General features: G+C 37.9%; 1 protein-coding gene across 3 annotated transcripts in view; it reads right to left on the bottom strand.

The window, feature by feature from the left end:
• Positions 1 to 278: 278 nt before the first annotated feature.
• Positions 279 to 15,593, bottom strand: part of HIPK3 (homeodomain interacting protein kinase 3) — a 62,347-nt gene continuing 47,032 nt past the window's right edge. For all 3 annotated transcript variants that reach the window (XM_081937928.1, XM_081937929.1, XM_081937927.1), the window contains exons 9-16: positions 11,244 to 11,356; positions 10,874 to 10,995; positions 10,632 to 10,784; positions 9,271 to 9,567; positions 8,272 to 8,412; positions 6,529 to 6,764; positions 5,394 to 5,521; positions 279 to 4,442 (exon numbers count right to left, since the gene is read on the bottom strand). In XM_081937928.1, the coding sequence (XP_081794054.1) occupies positions 3,969 to 4,442; positions 5,394 to 5,521; positions 6,529 to 6,764; positions 8,272 to 8,412; positions 9,271 to 9,567; positions 10,632 to 10,784; positions 10,874 to 10,995; positions 11,244 to 11,356 (1,664 nt within the window). In that variant the 3' untranslated portion in view covers positions 279 to 3,968. The remainder of the gene's footprint in view (positions 4,443 to 5,393; positions 5,522 to 6,528; positions 6,765 to 8,271; positions 8,413 to 9,270; positions 9,568 to 10,631; positions 10,785 to 10,873; positions 10,996 to 11,243; positions 11,357 to 15,593) is intronic.

The raw sequence follows: 15,593 nt of genomic DNA, 5'->3' as shown, positions 1-15,593 counted from the left end.
TATGTTCATTAATTATTCTTACAGTATATTTGTTTCCCCTCTATCACTCTGTCTAAAGGTGTCAAAACAAATTCCTACCACTTTGAAACTTTCCTATCAGCACAAAATTCAAATACTGAGAGGGAGATGAGTGGTGGTACCTAAATTTGATAAACAATGATGCTAAAGATTTGATCTTTCCTTCTAAACATAGGAAGCTCTGCCTTTATGAGTTGGAATATACCTTGACAAATGTACCATAGGTGGGGTTTTTTAAGCATAAAGAAAAGCCAAGAGCAATTGCTGCAATATATATTTTAATTCAAAGTGAATCTTGACAGTATTACACCATAAATTCTTATTTTGACACTCACCAAAATAGTCACCTGGAAAACCCGCTTTTTGTGACAAAGTACAGAAGGCTTGGTCACATTTAAATCGCTGAGAACTAGAGAGAAATACTATCGCAAACTGTAGGAAACATTATATCCATAAAAATTTTCCCAGTCCTCTTATTGTAATATTGCACAGTGCAATTGCTACATGACAAACTAGTGTAGCACAGAAATCAGGAACAAAAAAGCCACAATTCTCCAAATCATTATTAAGCGATAATAGTTCAAACTTAACAACCAAACCTATATACTCAGTCCTAAAACAAATCTATGGTTTGCAGTGTGAATTTTAGTTTTAACAAAAATCAAGTTAAATTTAGCAGTAAGTACAGAGTATTTAAAAAAAAAATAAAGCAAAATAATTAGTAAATACAGTAGTATACTTGATCAATAACACACCCTGAATTAAAGTTAAAAACTGAATACAAGGAATTAATATAAAAATTACTCTCCAAATTAAAAATAGTACAGAGTTTATCGTGCAGTGTTTTATTTAAAAAGCATTAGCTACAGCCACCAAGTAGCCAAGCTATTCAATAGCTAACCAGAGTCAATGTGACTGCTCTGGAGTGAAATCATGGATTACAGCCTGAGAGAAGGCATACGATCCGATCCTTCTTTGCAAATCTCATTAAAGAACTGGCTGCACATTATTTTTAGTGTTGGTTGTGGTAGATCCTATTTTTCATTTCTGAAAAGTTAAAAACATATGTTTTACAGTACACAAGGAGCCACAGGGTTCCTCTGCCGTATACTGATAGTTAGTGTTTAACCTGGCATATTGTTCCATGTACATTAGCTTTGTATCCTGAACGTAACTGAAAAGCACAGTAAATACTTCAGAGAAAGGAAGATCCAGTTTTTAAGGAGAACATTTTCCTCCATTCAATTGTTGTGGAAAAGTAAGTTATCTTGTGTTTTTGTGGGTCTTGGTGAGTCCAATGCCAGCAATGGAAACAGCACTCAAGAAACCCCATTCCCAAAACTGGGAATTTAAGAGAAGGCAGGAATTTACAGAACCATAAATATTAAGAAGAATGACAAATCTACCTGGTGATTTTCTGGATTTCCTCTATATGAGTATCAGAAAATGACAAAGTTTTCAAAGGTATCAGGTTACTCTTGTATTAAGAGAGATACATACAGAAAGAGAAGTCTGTTTATACAAAATGCATACAATTATCTGTGAGAAATCACTGAAGTTGAAATCCAGCATACTCCTTTGGGTACACTCAATGACTAATATGGGCCTACTGAGTCTTTTTTTTTCCTTTCAGTAGCAATTCTTTCAATTCCACAAACTGGTTTTTAATCTTTTCAGTATTTCAGAAGTGTTTTTGCTTGATAAGGCAGAGGGCAAAACTGCCCCCACTGGCCCCGCAGAGCTGTGGCGCTCAGATTGTAGCTCAAGCATAATGGGAAAGAGAGAATTTATTACCATGTTCGGTCATTACAATGTACTGCTGGTCTTGGTTTTCTTTTTTTAATGAACTAATACTGCTATATTTCAGATGCAGGCACATTTATTTCAATTAGACATTCATTAAATAAAACACTGCTTGTGTTAATGGAGCAAAGGAAAAAACTCTTTCAACTACTAGACTACTCAGGCTTCAATCTTATGCACACTTTCCTAGAAGCAAGCCCCACTTAGGTCAATGGGATCGCTTTTAAATTAAAATGCTTAGGATTGTGCTTGAAAGAAACTCTTTCCACTCCTATTCCAGTCTATGCTGCAAGAACCGTATTCCAGGAACATTTATTTAAAAAGGTAAGTAAGTAGTTTAAGCGTCTGCACAATGTCAATATGAACACATAAAAATGATATTACATGAATACAGCCACTTATATGCAATGATAGTTAATAGAGATAAAATACTGATGCAAATAACACACTCAAAGTAACATATGCAAATTGTTTTCCATCATTTACAATATAGTAGTTACAACACTCCAAACATGAAAGGAAACAAAACAAAACCAACCCTCTACTTCCATTTCATGTAATTAGACTTATACAGAAATTAAAAGGCTAAAAACTAGTTAAATCACCTAATTTCACAGCTATTTGAAGTGGCAATCATTATATAGCAGCTTATCTATGATACATTCAAGATAAATGATGCAATTTATTATTTGCCTCACAAGCTAGATCACAGCCTCACTTCCTTTAAATCCACCATAGCACTACAGTATATTTGAGGTCTATGAAAAAAGTAGCTACCTTTTACAGAAAATGGATGATTAAGTCTTTGGTGTTGCAAAAGCAATTTCATTTGAACTAAAAAAAAAACACAGAGATTGACTACCTAGGGAAAATGCATGTCATCTGTTGTCCCTGATGGAATGTATTTAAATAAGGAAATACTCCCCAAACTCTAGAACAAATATCATAATGTAAAAAAGCTAAAACCTCTCCCATGCATAAATGAAAAATTGCACAAAAAGTACTCACATCATTTCAAGCTTCAACAGTAAATATTCTGCTACTATTTATTAAATACTGCATGGTTTGCTCAAGCTAAGATGAAACCACAGTATGAATCAACAAGCATTTTGCTTTTATTTTCTTTCGCTATCTACCCAGATAATTCTTACTATACCTTTAAACAGGTTATTAAATCCAGTTGGATATAAAACACTTTGAAAATAAACTACTTTAGATTGTATTGCAGTTCCACCAGACAGTATAAAACACCATTTTTTAAAAATTCAACAAGCTAATGAATCAACTTTTCCTAAACACTACAAAATGCTTTTCTTGAAGCTTATTTTAAGGAAAACTATTGGACAGCGGAATTCGTTTAACAGCAACACATGCTGTTTTCCAAAAAAGAAATCTCACCCAGTACTAAAATCATACCACGCACAACAAAAAAGAAAGTTAGTGAGCGTGCATTAATCTATCAAAGAATCAACAAATCTGAGTGTTAAGTGCTGCAGTCCTCAACATTTATAACGCAGTGACATTAACAACCTTGAATATTTAAGGCACTATGTGGGAACCGGTTTACAATGCAGCTGAGATTATCAGGACACCAACATTTAAGAGCAGTTTTCTAGGCAACTGCATTTTTGTCCATGCAAGGGACACATGCAATGTGGAGAACAGTTCAACCTTTTTAGGTATGTGATTCAACACAGAACATCAAGATACATAATACAAACAAGTTACTCATACATGATACTGATGACATGTGCATCTGTTGCTCTAAACCTGTACACTCAATGGCTTCCCAAATGTAGAAGTGCCTCGCACTAGATCAGAAGGCAATTTTATAAAAATAGTAGGAGCAAAACTGAATTTTTACTCCCTTAAGTCACCTGTTTGGAGTTATTTCGTAAGAAGGTTACATGACTAAAGACAAATTTATACCAAATGTGCAAAACACACATTAAAAGTGAGTTAAAGCTCAAGGTTATTTAAATTGCACCCAAGTCTAACATGATTAAAAAATAATAATTTTCTTGTGCCATGGCTAATATTTATTAAATACCATGTTTTCCTCTCAAATCACATCTTTCTATATATCTATGTGTGTATATATATATATATATTTATCTGAGCTGTGACAGCATACTGTAATTTGAGTCTCACATAAATGGATATTGGCTGAGTTTTGTTGGACTCAGTGGAAATCCTGTGTAAGCAGGTGATGCAATGTAAGAATGTGGTGGGAAAATTGGTTTATATCGAGTCTGTTGAATGTTTGGGGAAGGCAGTAGTCGGGGATTTATGCCCATCGGGATCTGATGAATTATGCCACCGTGATGAGAAATACTGTAACTGGGATGATGTAATATTGGTCTTGAGGTACATGGTGATGCAAAAATGTGGGCCACAGGTGCAGCAGTACTGAGGGATGCAGATGATGGGTAAGGTAGAATTGTAGGCTGTCCTCCAAGATGTGTATTTCCAGCCAATTGTGCATGAACTGAAGTATGAGTGGGACTTCCATGTGGAAGAGAGAATGCATGACCAGCAACATTATTTGGGATGAATGTCTGCTGCCTCCAATGACCACAATTTCCATTCCACTCCTGAGACCCAGATCCAAATGGCTGAACCTGTTCAAGGAAGTTGAAGAGAAATAATAGTTAATTTTAAGAGAGAAATTAATCCTTTCTCTCTGTCCTACTAATACATCCTCAAATACCATAGGAAGTATGCTTTCGTACTAATATATACTATCGCAAACACAATGACGTACAAATGTTCTTTTGTTTTCTTGTTTAATACCCATTTTAAGTTCCCAAATATGGCCAAATGCAGATCCAACCCATTGGACAATAGCATTTTCCTATCTACTTTGAGTCAACTGCTGGTATATTGCATTAGGTTATTCCAGTTTCGAACATTATGAAAGGGGAAAAAAATAGCTTGAACATGAGCATGCTGTCTCATATACTCACACAAAATATATTTCCTACAATCAGTTCATTTCATTCAGATAGCTGTGATGCAACTAATTAAACTGAAACAACAGCTCATATTCAGCTAAATTAAGAAGTCTTCAAGACTTGAGCACAATATACCCTGTTTCCCTGAAAATAAGACCTCCCCGGATAATAAACCCTATCGGGGTTTTGAGCGCATGTGCTAAAATAAGCCCTCCCCTGAAAATAAGCCCTTCCTGAAAATATTGTAACACAGCAGCAGCCATGAGGTGACCATGCTCGCAGCCTCCTGCACCTCAAAAATAATAAGACCTCACCGAAAATAAGGCCAAGTGCTTATTTCGGGGGTTAAAAGAAAATAAGATCCTGTCTTATTTTCGGGGAAACACGATAACTTGCCCTATAGATACAAATTTGTGCAGCATATGTCATAACTAGTAAAAGACAAATATTCAAGAACTAGAAGAAGTAATAGAAAATACATTGTGTTGATGTTGCTCTTGACTTGAAGGAATTTACATCAAGGAAATAATTACAACAGTGGCAAACATTTTTAGATTAAAATGAGCAGCCTGAATGAGTTAGAAAATTGTATTTGCAATATAATATTCTCACACATACTTGACTGAGGTTTGAATGCTGCTGATGGAATGCTGACATAAATTTTCGCTGACGATTACCCAAGCCAGAAGAATGGTTGGTTTTTACACGAGCAGATCGACGTTTTACCAGCGGTTGGCAGGTATTAACTGAGAAAATACAAACAGGGTTACTTCTAAAATCTTATTTATTATTCAAGTAAAATAAAAACTTTATATTCGTTGCCTATGTTAAACATTACCTAAAAAATTCTGTGGTGGTTTTGGGATGAAGACCTCACCAATCCTGATTATTATTTTGGGGGAAGGGGGTGGTGGGGTGGTGGTGGAGGAAGGATTATATGGACATTAATTGGCTTCATTACTATATAAAATCTGAGTGAATGGAAAGACATACACACAACATACAGGTAATCCTCAATTTCAATCATTTAATTACTGTTCAAAGTTACAACAGCCTTCGAAAAAGTGGCTTATGATCCATACTTGCACTTACAAACCATTACACCACCCCTGTGGTCATGTGATCACAATTCAGGTGCTTGCATTTAGCACCATCCTTATGACTGCATGATCATGGTTTGTAACTTTTATTTTTTTTGCTATTGTCCAGCAAAAAATGCCTATTGGTGAACTTGGATTTCTTTAACAACCATGTGATTCATTTAATTAGTGCAGTAATTTGTTTAATGATTGCTGTAAGAATTGCCATAAAATCTGACTTGGCATACAACAGCAACGACTTACAATGGAAATTCCACTCATAATTGTGTTTGTACAGTAAGTCGAGGCTGTAAACCTTCTCTTTTTCCTGCTGTTTTTGTTCCAGTAAAATCTCTCCAGAAGAACTGTCAATAATGAAGCAGTTCATGAACATGGCATGTCAGGTCCATCCTGCAGAAAAACTTTCCTGCACTTTCTAAAATTTTCTACCATAAACTTACAATGATACATGCCCCTTGCTCAAAGACTTTGATGTAAAGCTCCCACATAGGACATCTTCATTTTCCAAAGATACAATTTTTTTAAAGGATTTGGGAGCAATGGAGAAAACGAGAATAATCAACTACCCAAGCAGTTCTTAATTCACTGATTGGAAGCAATCAGTATTAAAAGACTGACCCAGAAAGTAACCCCACCCTCTCCCCCCAAAGTACCTGAGTTTGTCATTTGCCCGTCTACATTTAACCTGTTCTGTCTCCTTATTGGCGGCACAACCACAGTGCATACAGTTGGTTTGGCTTCTAGGTTAGCAGAGGCTCTGGTTTCTGTTTTTTTATTGGAGGCTTCTGAAAAATGATTTGCTATAAATGGGCTGTCATGGCCTGAAGAGTCAGAACTGGGGGAACCATCCACAGTATCACAGCCACTTTCCTGTTCATCATCTGATATGCTGCAATATAAAGGAAAACACCACTAAGAATTTATCTGTTATATGGGGTTTCTATCTTTAGCAGTATACTGTAGTACTGCTAAAGGGATACTCAAAGCCCATTAAACCGAATAACAGAAATTCTTTCACATTTCATATTTTGAAGTTTCAGAAAGGAACTGAGACTGAAATTAACAATCAAAACTTTCACATCTATTTTTAAAGATAATTTTCGCAGCATGAAGTACTGAGAAACATTTCTGCATCTTCAAAATCCAAAGATATTAGGTGAGTTCAAAAAATAAATGTTTTCAGTCCTGATCAGCTACAGCACCAGATTCAGTCCTCAATTAGGAAAAAGGATAATTCTAAGCAAATTCAGAATTTTAATTTTGATTTATTGAGCATTGGCCCAATTTAGCTGGATTACCAATCATAGCTAAAGAAAGAAAGAAAAGGCGCACTTTGCTTGGGGAAGTATTCAGCAAACCCTAGATGCAGCATGCCATCCGTCATTATTAAAGCAGTACTGTAGCAGCTTGTTTTCAGGCCTGAACAGCTACAGCACCAGAGCCATTAACTGTTCAAAATAGCTCTTCTTCCTAGCAACAGCTAATTTCATTTACCTTAAATGATGTTCTCATATAACCAAATCTAATTGGTTGTTACTAGCAGGAGAAAAAAGATGACTTTTAAAAAATGGGACATATAAACTGTAGCCACTCAATGCTGCTAAGAGGATCAAAAAATATGATGATAGTCTTTAACCTAACAATTATTAAGATTTTCCTCTCTTTTTTTTTTTTTTTGAACAAAAAATTGTGAAACATTTGCCTCAGCTTTGGTAATACCAATGTCTTTTTTTAAATTAGAGTAACCTAGTTGTCATGGCAATTGTCAGAGTAACATGATAATTTTATATGTCTTTAAATGATCAGATTTCCAACTGAACAAAACCGCTCATATTCATCCTCTCTGTTGAACTATTCAAAACATAATAATTTATATTTTAAGAATATGTAATAAAATTGATTCACCGAATTCAAAGCCACAAGAACTTTGTTAGCTTACAGTTTTAAAACAACGGGGGGGGGGGGGGGGGTGTTGTACATAGTTATAGCTTTGCTGAATTGCTACTTTATCATCAAGATCCTTAGATCCTACATAAAGTTCCTACAAAAGAGTTGTAAGAAAGCTTTTGGGTAAGTAAAGCAGAATACACTCAAACAATATACTCCAATCTTTCTAAATTTCAAATGGGAAAACCAATAGAGACTGTTACATAAAAAACAGAGATTGTGGTTATCCATTTTCAAACAAAACTTGCCTTATTTGAAAGTATTAACTCTAGTTCCTGTTCATATGTAACAGCAAGTTAGATGTAAGTTCATCTTGGTTTTAAGTTGACACAAAAGAAGAAAATAGCAACAAAATATCTTTTGCAGAGACACAGAACCATGCCTCATTAGGCCAGATTGGAAAGGTAGTACTATATATGATTCACTGATATAATTATTTAAATTCCTACCTGTTAGGTCTCTTACAAGGGGATGGACTTGATTGTCCAGAAGAGCTTGTGCTCAAAGTGCTATCAGGACTACTCAATGAACACACACGGTCAATATTTAGTGTACTCTGGCAAGCTTCACAATCAAGACTTCCTTTGCATCTGAAAAAAAAATGAGGGACATACTCATGCCATACCTACTAACATTCAGTCCTCATGCATCTCTCTGTTGTTGTTGTCGTCATCAGGATTCATAGATCAGAAAAAGTCCAGATAACATAGTACAAATAGTTTTCTCAATTACCACAAAGGTCTTTGTGCTCACTTGACACACCCACATATGACCCCATCACAAGAACTACTGACCACACAAACCCCTTATAAACAGAAGAACACTGACACGGACAACCCCTGAAGATATTACCCAGCCTGGTAATGAAACGTTCGGAAAGTAACCCACAAGCCTGGAGAACCAACCTTCACCCACAAAGGTCTTTCCCTTCAAAGAATCAAAGGAAATCTAAGTTGGCAATTCTAAGTTACTTCAGCAGCAAAATGTTGTAAAAATAAGTCACAGTAGCCAGGCAGATGTATTGACCATCTCTTCCCTACTAAGTTGGGACAGCCTACTAACACAAGAGGAAAAGAAGGGAGAAGGGTCATTCGGTAAACCTGTGGCTCTACATGCTTGGCAATGCCATGCTGTGCACATACACTCTTCATAGAATATTTTTCAATACATATCACGGAACACGCACACAGACATGAGCTTATTTTTGTTCGTCATATACCGTACAGAGTCCTTCTAGTTTACAAATGCAAATTTCAGTTAAAAAGCTGTAACAAAAGCTGATTCAAACAATCTATTGTATATAACATACAGGGGGGGGGGGGGGAATCCATTTGATTCCTAATTTTTTTTAAAAAGGGAAGCCCTTCATTAATGCAAGACTTACGGTCTTCGCCTCACGAGCACTAGCACACCCACAGATTATAAGTGCAAGAGGGGCACCTACTTACTCTGCAACTGAATGCCTCTGCATTGCATCATCTTCATCTGTGTCACTGCTGATGGTAATCACACTGGCTGCTGGACTTGGGGAATCGGCAATGATGATAGCCTGGCGCTGCTTGTTTGAAACAGATGGGTCAGGATCCTGCCTGACAGATGGCATACAATAGCTGTTTTCCTGCCTCTCTGAATTATGATTGTCCTGCGTTTCTACCAAACTTAGTTTTTCATCAGCCTTCATATTAATTATCTTTGGAGATACAAATGCCGAATTTTGGATATTGGTATTTTGTAATGCATTATTCCTGTGAAGAAGACATTTATTTAGATCCTTTGTAAGAACGGTTTTACAGAATAAATGCGCTAACTTTATTTACCTTTACCAAATTCATTTAAGCTACGACATAAAACTTTGAAATGTCAATGAGTATAAATAAATCAACATATGAAACATAAAACAATGAACATACAGGTATCATGGAAAATGTTGTTTTCCAGAATAATAATGGAAAACTTTTTGGATAACTATTGTGTATCACAAGCAGAGTTGTTCATATGCTGGAATGCAAGGTTCGGAGTTGGATCTATCATGAAATGTAGAACAATACACTGGAAGTACTGTTTTTTTTTTAAAGGAAAGAAGAAATGAAGAAATGCTGGCTTGGACACCATAGACATTTTTGTATCAGATTCAAAATCCACTGAAATCATCAGGAACTATATTCAATGACTTCAGTGGACACGAATCAGGGATTACTTAACACAGTTCACCACTGTAACTGTCCTTCCCGGTCTTAGGTTTCTTCATTACTGAAATGTCCCATACCTTTGTAAATAACTTCTGTAGTGATGGGGTACATTTTCTCCACAGAGCACTTACAGTGTTTCTTGCTGCCAGCAAAAGAAAGACTATTCTTAATACTATTCTAAGTCATATTATGACTATTATTATAATGCTAATTTCATTAGTTCAAACTTGAAAAATCCTCATGCACATAAATTTAGGAACAACTAACTAGGGCTATCAGTCTTTTTAAAAAAAATAACCCAACCAAAGTATATTTCTGCCCCAGACACAGTTGAAGCCACTGTGAAAAGAAAAGATAAAATCAGAGGACAGCAAAATTCTACAGTTTTCAAGGGAAGAGAGTTGGCTTGCTTCCCTTGGTTTTAATCAATGGGTTCCGAACAAATTTGTATTATATTACAATATTTAATTTTTAAAGTCACCAAAGTTCTAAACAAACATTTAGCTATTGCATAACAACTTGATGAGAATGAAATATTTCTAATACACTACCCCCTTTTTAAAGGGATTCTGAAAATATGGTAACATCTAAACCAACCACAAATCATATTAAATACTAACCTCGCTTTATTTCTCTTGGTAGGTGTGGGTTGAGGCCAAACTATATGTGCAATGCCCACACTGATTGGCTGAGGAACAGATAAAGTTATTTGATTGGTTAAGAATGGCTGGGTCATCATTGAGTTATAATGGTTACCATGAGGAATCATCTTCCTGGGTAGGACAGAGAAAATAAAGCATTATTCGAAAGTGGTGTCTTTAAACAAGAATTATATAAAACAAAGCATACTACTTCAACATACCCCCATTCTCCAAGCCTCTGTGGGCCAGCCACAGACTCAGAAGCCAGTGTTGTAGCAGGAGCCACAGAAGTTATGTGTTGCCATGTAGGAAACAATAGTTGCTGACTTCTATTAGACCATGTCTGTTATAAACACAAAAAAGATATGAAGCTGGATCTTGGTATTGTCAGGAGTAAAATGAATGAAAGTTTCTAAAGTTTTCAGTAAAATGTTTCAGTTTTTATAACCGAGTTTTTTTTAATGTGCATGTGAAAAAAATTAGTTTAATTTTCTATGTGCAGAACAAATGGACGTTACTTAAAAAATTAAACAACAGCATCAAGTAATATGTGCAGTTCTGAAAATGCAAAATCTGCAGTAATTGACATACCTGAGAGAGGACTCCTCTTATTTGGAGTAAGGTTGGGGCCTGTGTTACCAATGGCACTGCATTATCTACTCTCACAGAGTACCCATTGGTCTTCCCATGATTAGCAGGAATCCCTAATTCAGACAAGAATAATGCTTAATAATGATACAAAATAATAAGGAAACAAAATTAATGTTTATATGAGAGTCGAATATAATTTACAGAGCTGCCCATTTAACATGTGATTCAGGCACATGAACACAATGAAAAACAACAAATGGCAATTACAAAATAAAATATAATACAAAATAATAAATATGTTGTGTCAGAAGCACTTGAAAAAAATAAAAAGAATCAATCAAGATAAGGTCACAAAATCTCCTGGTCCAATGCCTGGTGGGGAAAAAAAACGGTGTTCCCAGTCTTACAGAAGGCACGCAAGAACTGCCTGATCTAGATCTTAGAGCAGGGTGTCAAACTCACGTCATCATGTGACAAATGGGGACTTTTTCCCGCTTTGGTAAACCGGGCATAGGTGTGGCGAATGTGTGATACATCTGGCCCATGGGCCGGGAGTTTGACAGCCCTGTCTTAAAAGTGATTGCTGTTCCATAGGGCAAACACGAGGACAGAGAAGGCACAAATCCTCACTCAACCAAGATGATACTGCTTACGTGATGGCACCTAGAACATGGCAATCTTTTCAGAACTTATATCAGACAGGCTTAAGTAAATGGAGAGAAGCAGTCCTGCAAATAAATAGACCTGGCCAGGAATGGCTTTAAAAGTGATAAACAGTACCTTGAATAGCACCTGGAAACCAAGTGGCAAACAATACAGCTCATTATGTAGTAATAACTACCTGCACTACTACATTCTGGACTAGCTTGGCTGCTGAGAGGCCTTCAAGGACAGCACCATGTAAACTTCATTGAAGGAGGTGACCAAGGCATAAGTGGCTGTAAACAAGGCCTCCCAGTAAAGAAATAGACAAAACTGGTTCACAAAATGGATTTGTTGAAAGACCCTCTGAAGAGCCAAAGTTGTCTTCAGGCAGGTCATAAATCTAGGACAGTGATGGCGAACCTATGGCACGCGTGCCACAAGTGGCACGCGGAGCCATTTGTCAGAGCATGCGAGGTGCTCCCTGTCAGCTGGCCAGCGCGCATGCGTGCGCTGGCCTGCTGAGTTCACCTTTTTAAAAGCTATTTTTCGCCCTCCCCAGGCTCCAGAGGCTTTATAGGAGCCTGGGGAGGGCGAAAAGAGCCTCCCCCCCCCCCCGGAGGCTTCAGGGACCATCCGGAGGCTTCCCTGAAGCCTTCGGAACGCTTAAAACCACCCTCCGAGCAACCCGGAAGTCACTTCTGGTTTGCTCAGAGGGTGGTTTTAAGCGTTCCGAAGGCTTCAGGGAAGCCTCCGGACGGTCCTTGAAGCCTCCGGAGGGCCTCCGGGGGGCGGGGGAGGCTCTTTTCGCCCTCCCCAGGCTCCTATGAAGCCTCTGGAGCCTGGGGAGTGCAAAAAAAGCATGTAAAAATGGGGGGGGTCGCGTGTTGTGTGCATGCGCACTGGGGGGGGTGCGTTGCATTATGGGTGCGGCACGCCCGCACACGGCCCCCCCTGCGCTCCCCCCACTTGTGGCACGTGAGCCAAAAAAGGTTCGCCATTGCTGATCTAGGAGGACCTCAAATCATGCTCCTTGGTGAAGTGCAATTCTATGCAAAATAAAGACAGAAAGTCTCCAGATCCGGTGTACTTTAAGGCTCCCAGTCATAACTTGGATTGAGCCAACCCTGTTCATCTCCACACCTTACAGACATTGGGACAGAACCTCAACAGCATCACTTATTCACCCAGGGGTTGATATATACTGTGTACCTGGGTATATTTAGCACTCTAATTATACTTAATTCCTTTACCCAACAGTATTATACAGTTATTAAATAGGAATGGAAGGAGAACCAAATCCTGAGGCACTTCACAGAGCAAGGCATAGATTTTCCCTGCAGCAACACTGAGTGGAATCAACTCTGAAGGAAGAACTTTTTCTTCCCCCATCCTCTCCCAAATGTAAACTATACAGGTTGCCCATGACTTATTACCACTATTGGAATCTTGGTCATTGAGCAAAGCGGTTGTTAAGCGAGACATCATGTCACCGCTTGTCTTAACAACCACAATCTCAGCACTCTTGGTTGTGGTTAAGCAATTTTGTGGGTTGTTAAATGGATGGGGTCCAAGGTAATAGCACAGGATACCTCAATGGGGTGGGAGAGACCCTGGAACGCCTGCAACAAGCTGTGTGAGAATATGTCTCCACTCAGAGGAGTTGAAACCCTCCCTGCCGAAATCCAAGAAAGATTTTCAGCCCCTGAATGGAGAGAGACGTTCACGCACAGGTTTCATCAAACCAATAAGGACCTAAGTTGAAATTCTTTCAGTCAGTCCCCAGATATGACGGGGACTTCTCTCAGCAGGTGGCACAGGCTTGTAACCTTCCCCACTGACTTTCTGGGGAAAGTGACAGAAAAGATTGCAAATGATGATCACATGATCACAAGGCGCTTGGCATACTGGTTGTGTAAACAGGTTACCAAGCAACCAGATTTTTGTGATGACATGACTATGATATGCACCATTTTGCAACAATCAGAAGTGCTTTACAAGCCATAAAGCATCCTTTCCAAAGACATCATTAATTTGAACTACCATTAAGCAAACAGCTGTCAAGTCAAGGCCTATCTGCATCTACTTTTTGAGACACATTCAAATCAGAGGCAGGTTTTCCACTCCCTTAAGTTTGGCTATGAGTAGTTTGAGAAAAAGAATAACAGGAAGCAGAAAGAAGAAAAGAGTTTTAGATCTTTACTCAGAAATTGCTTCCTACTTATAAAGAAGTCATATGGGGTTGTGAGTCATGTATTCCGTTCTCTCAGTACATTTTATTTGGCTCCAACCTTCTTACTGAATCATAATTTAGCAATCAAGAACCTTCCTCCATGTCATCCATCTCTGATCTGAGGATGCTGAGCTATCTTAACTGAACAAGGAAAATCAAAGTTTCCAGGAGGCATAGTTTGTCAGAAAATAAGCAGCCACCAAGAGGTTACCTGTCTCTATGTTGGTTTAATCAGATGGAGGCATCAGTAATATATGCCATGGTTAAAATGCAAATTAAGCAATCCTGAAATACTAAACTGAAGTAGAGCTTAACACCTAGCAACAGAAAGAGATATAAGGCTGCAAATTATAGAACAGTGTTGGCTGTATCAAATAAACCATTCACTCATCAGTGATACCCTTTTTAGTTCTGTGATTAAGCAGCCAGCAAATAGAAAGCCGCAAGTTCTAGCAGGCAGCAATACTACTTAAATGTAGCAGTAATTGAAGTTTCACCAAGTCGGTACCACTTTAGCACCATAGCATCAATGATAAAGATGCATAGGGCATACTTTGACAGAGGAGTCAAAAAGACCAAGATTCTCATAAAATATGACTCAACAACCTCTGTCACGCACAAGCAACAAGTACCAACAGGTGCACAATTAATCTAAGTTCATGAGCAACCCACTGAGTGTCAATCAAGACACAGCCTTCAAATTCCAATAGGCAGTGGCATCACCGTACATTGTTATCATTGTCACCATCTTGTGCATTCCTCTGGGATTGAAGAACACATTTAACCAATTTCCCAAAGGGGTTCTTTCTGTAAGTTTTATAGCTCATTATTTTTTTAAAAAAGATATGAAATAACAAAGGGTTCTATCAGCTTAGCTGAAATGGCAAGCAAGTAGTATTCAAGTTTTGATTCCTCCAGAGCACATAAATGTATTTAAATGACCACTAAAAATGCTTTATATTGGTATTAATGAAATATTATTTTTAAATCTCGAGGAGGAACTTGTTACCACCAGTCTTCCTATAACACTGATCATCGATATACGTGCACAGTGTGTAAACAGCACTAACAGAAATACTGAATCTGAAGCTGTTTTGAATAAACTTCATCCTCCCCCGCCACACTCCACCAGAAATAAAGCTAGAACCAATAATGGAAAGCAATGAAGTTATTTCTCAAGAGTTTATAATCATGGCCATCAGAGACTTGGATTTTAAGGGCACTCTCCAGGAGTGTGGGGCTTGTTACATTTGCAGAAGGCAGGAGATGCAAGTCACCCTGCTGATAAAAGGGAAGGGGGAAGCCTTTCATCTAGGATTTCAAAACAGCATATATATTGCTCTCTCCTCCATTTGTCCTCACAACAGCAACTCTTTGAGGTAGGTGGGGCTGAGAGGTAATGACTGCCCCAGTGTCACTTAGCTTCCAGGCCAAAAGGCGGACTAAAACCTGCTACTAAAACTAGATCTTTCCAC

Source organism: Natrix helvetica (genome assembly GCF_964273705.1).
Source record: "Natrix helvetica genome assembly, chromosome: 1".
Classification (NCBI taxonomy): domain Eukaryota; kingdom Metazoa; phylum Chordata; class Lepidosauria; order Squamata; family Natricidae; genus Natrix; species Natrix helvetica.
This window is presented reverse-complemented; position numbering and strand designations above follow the sequence as displayed.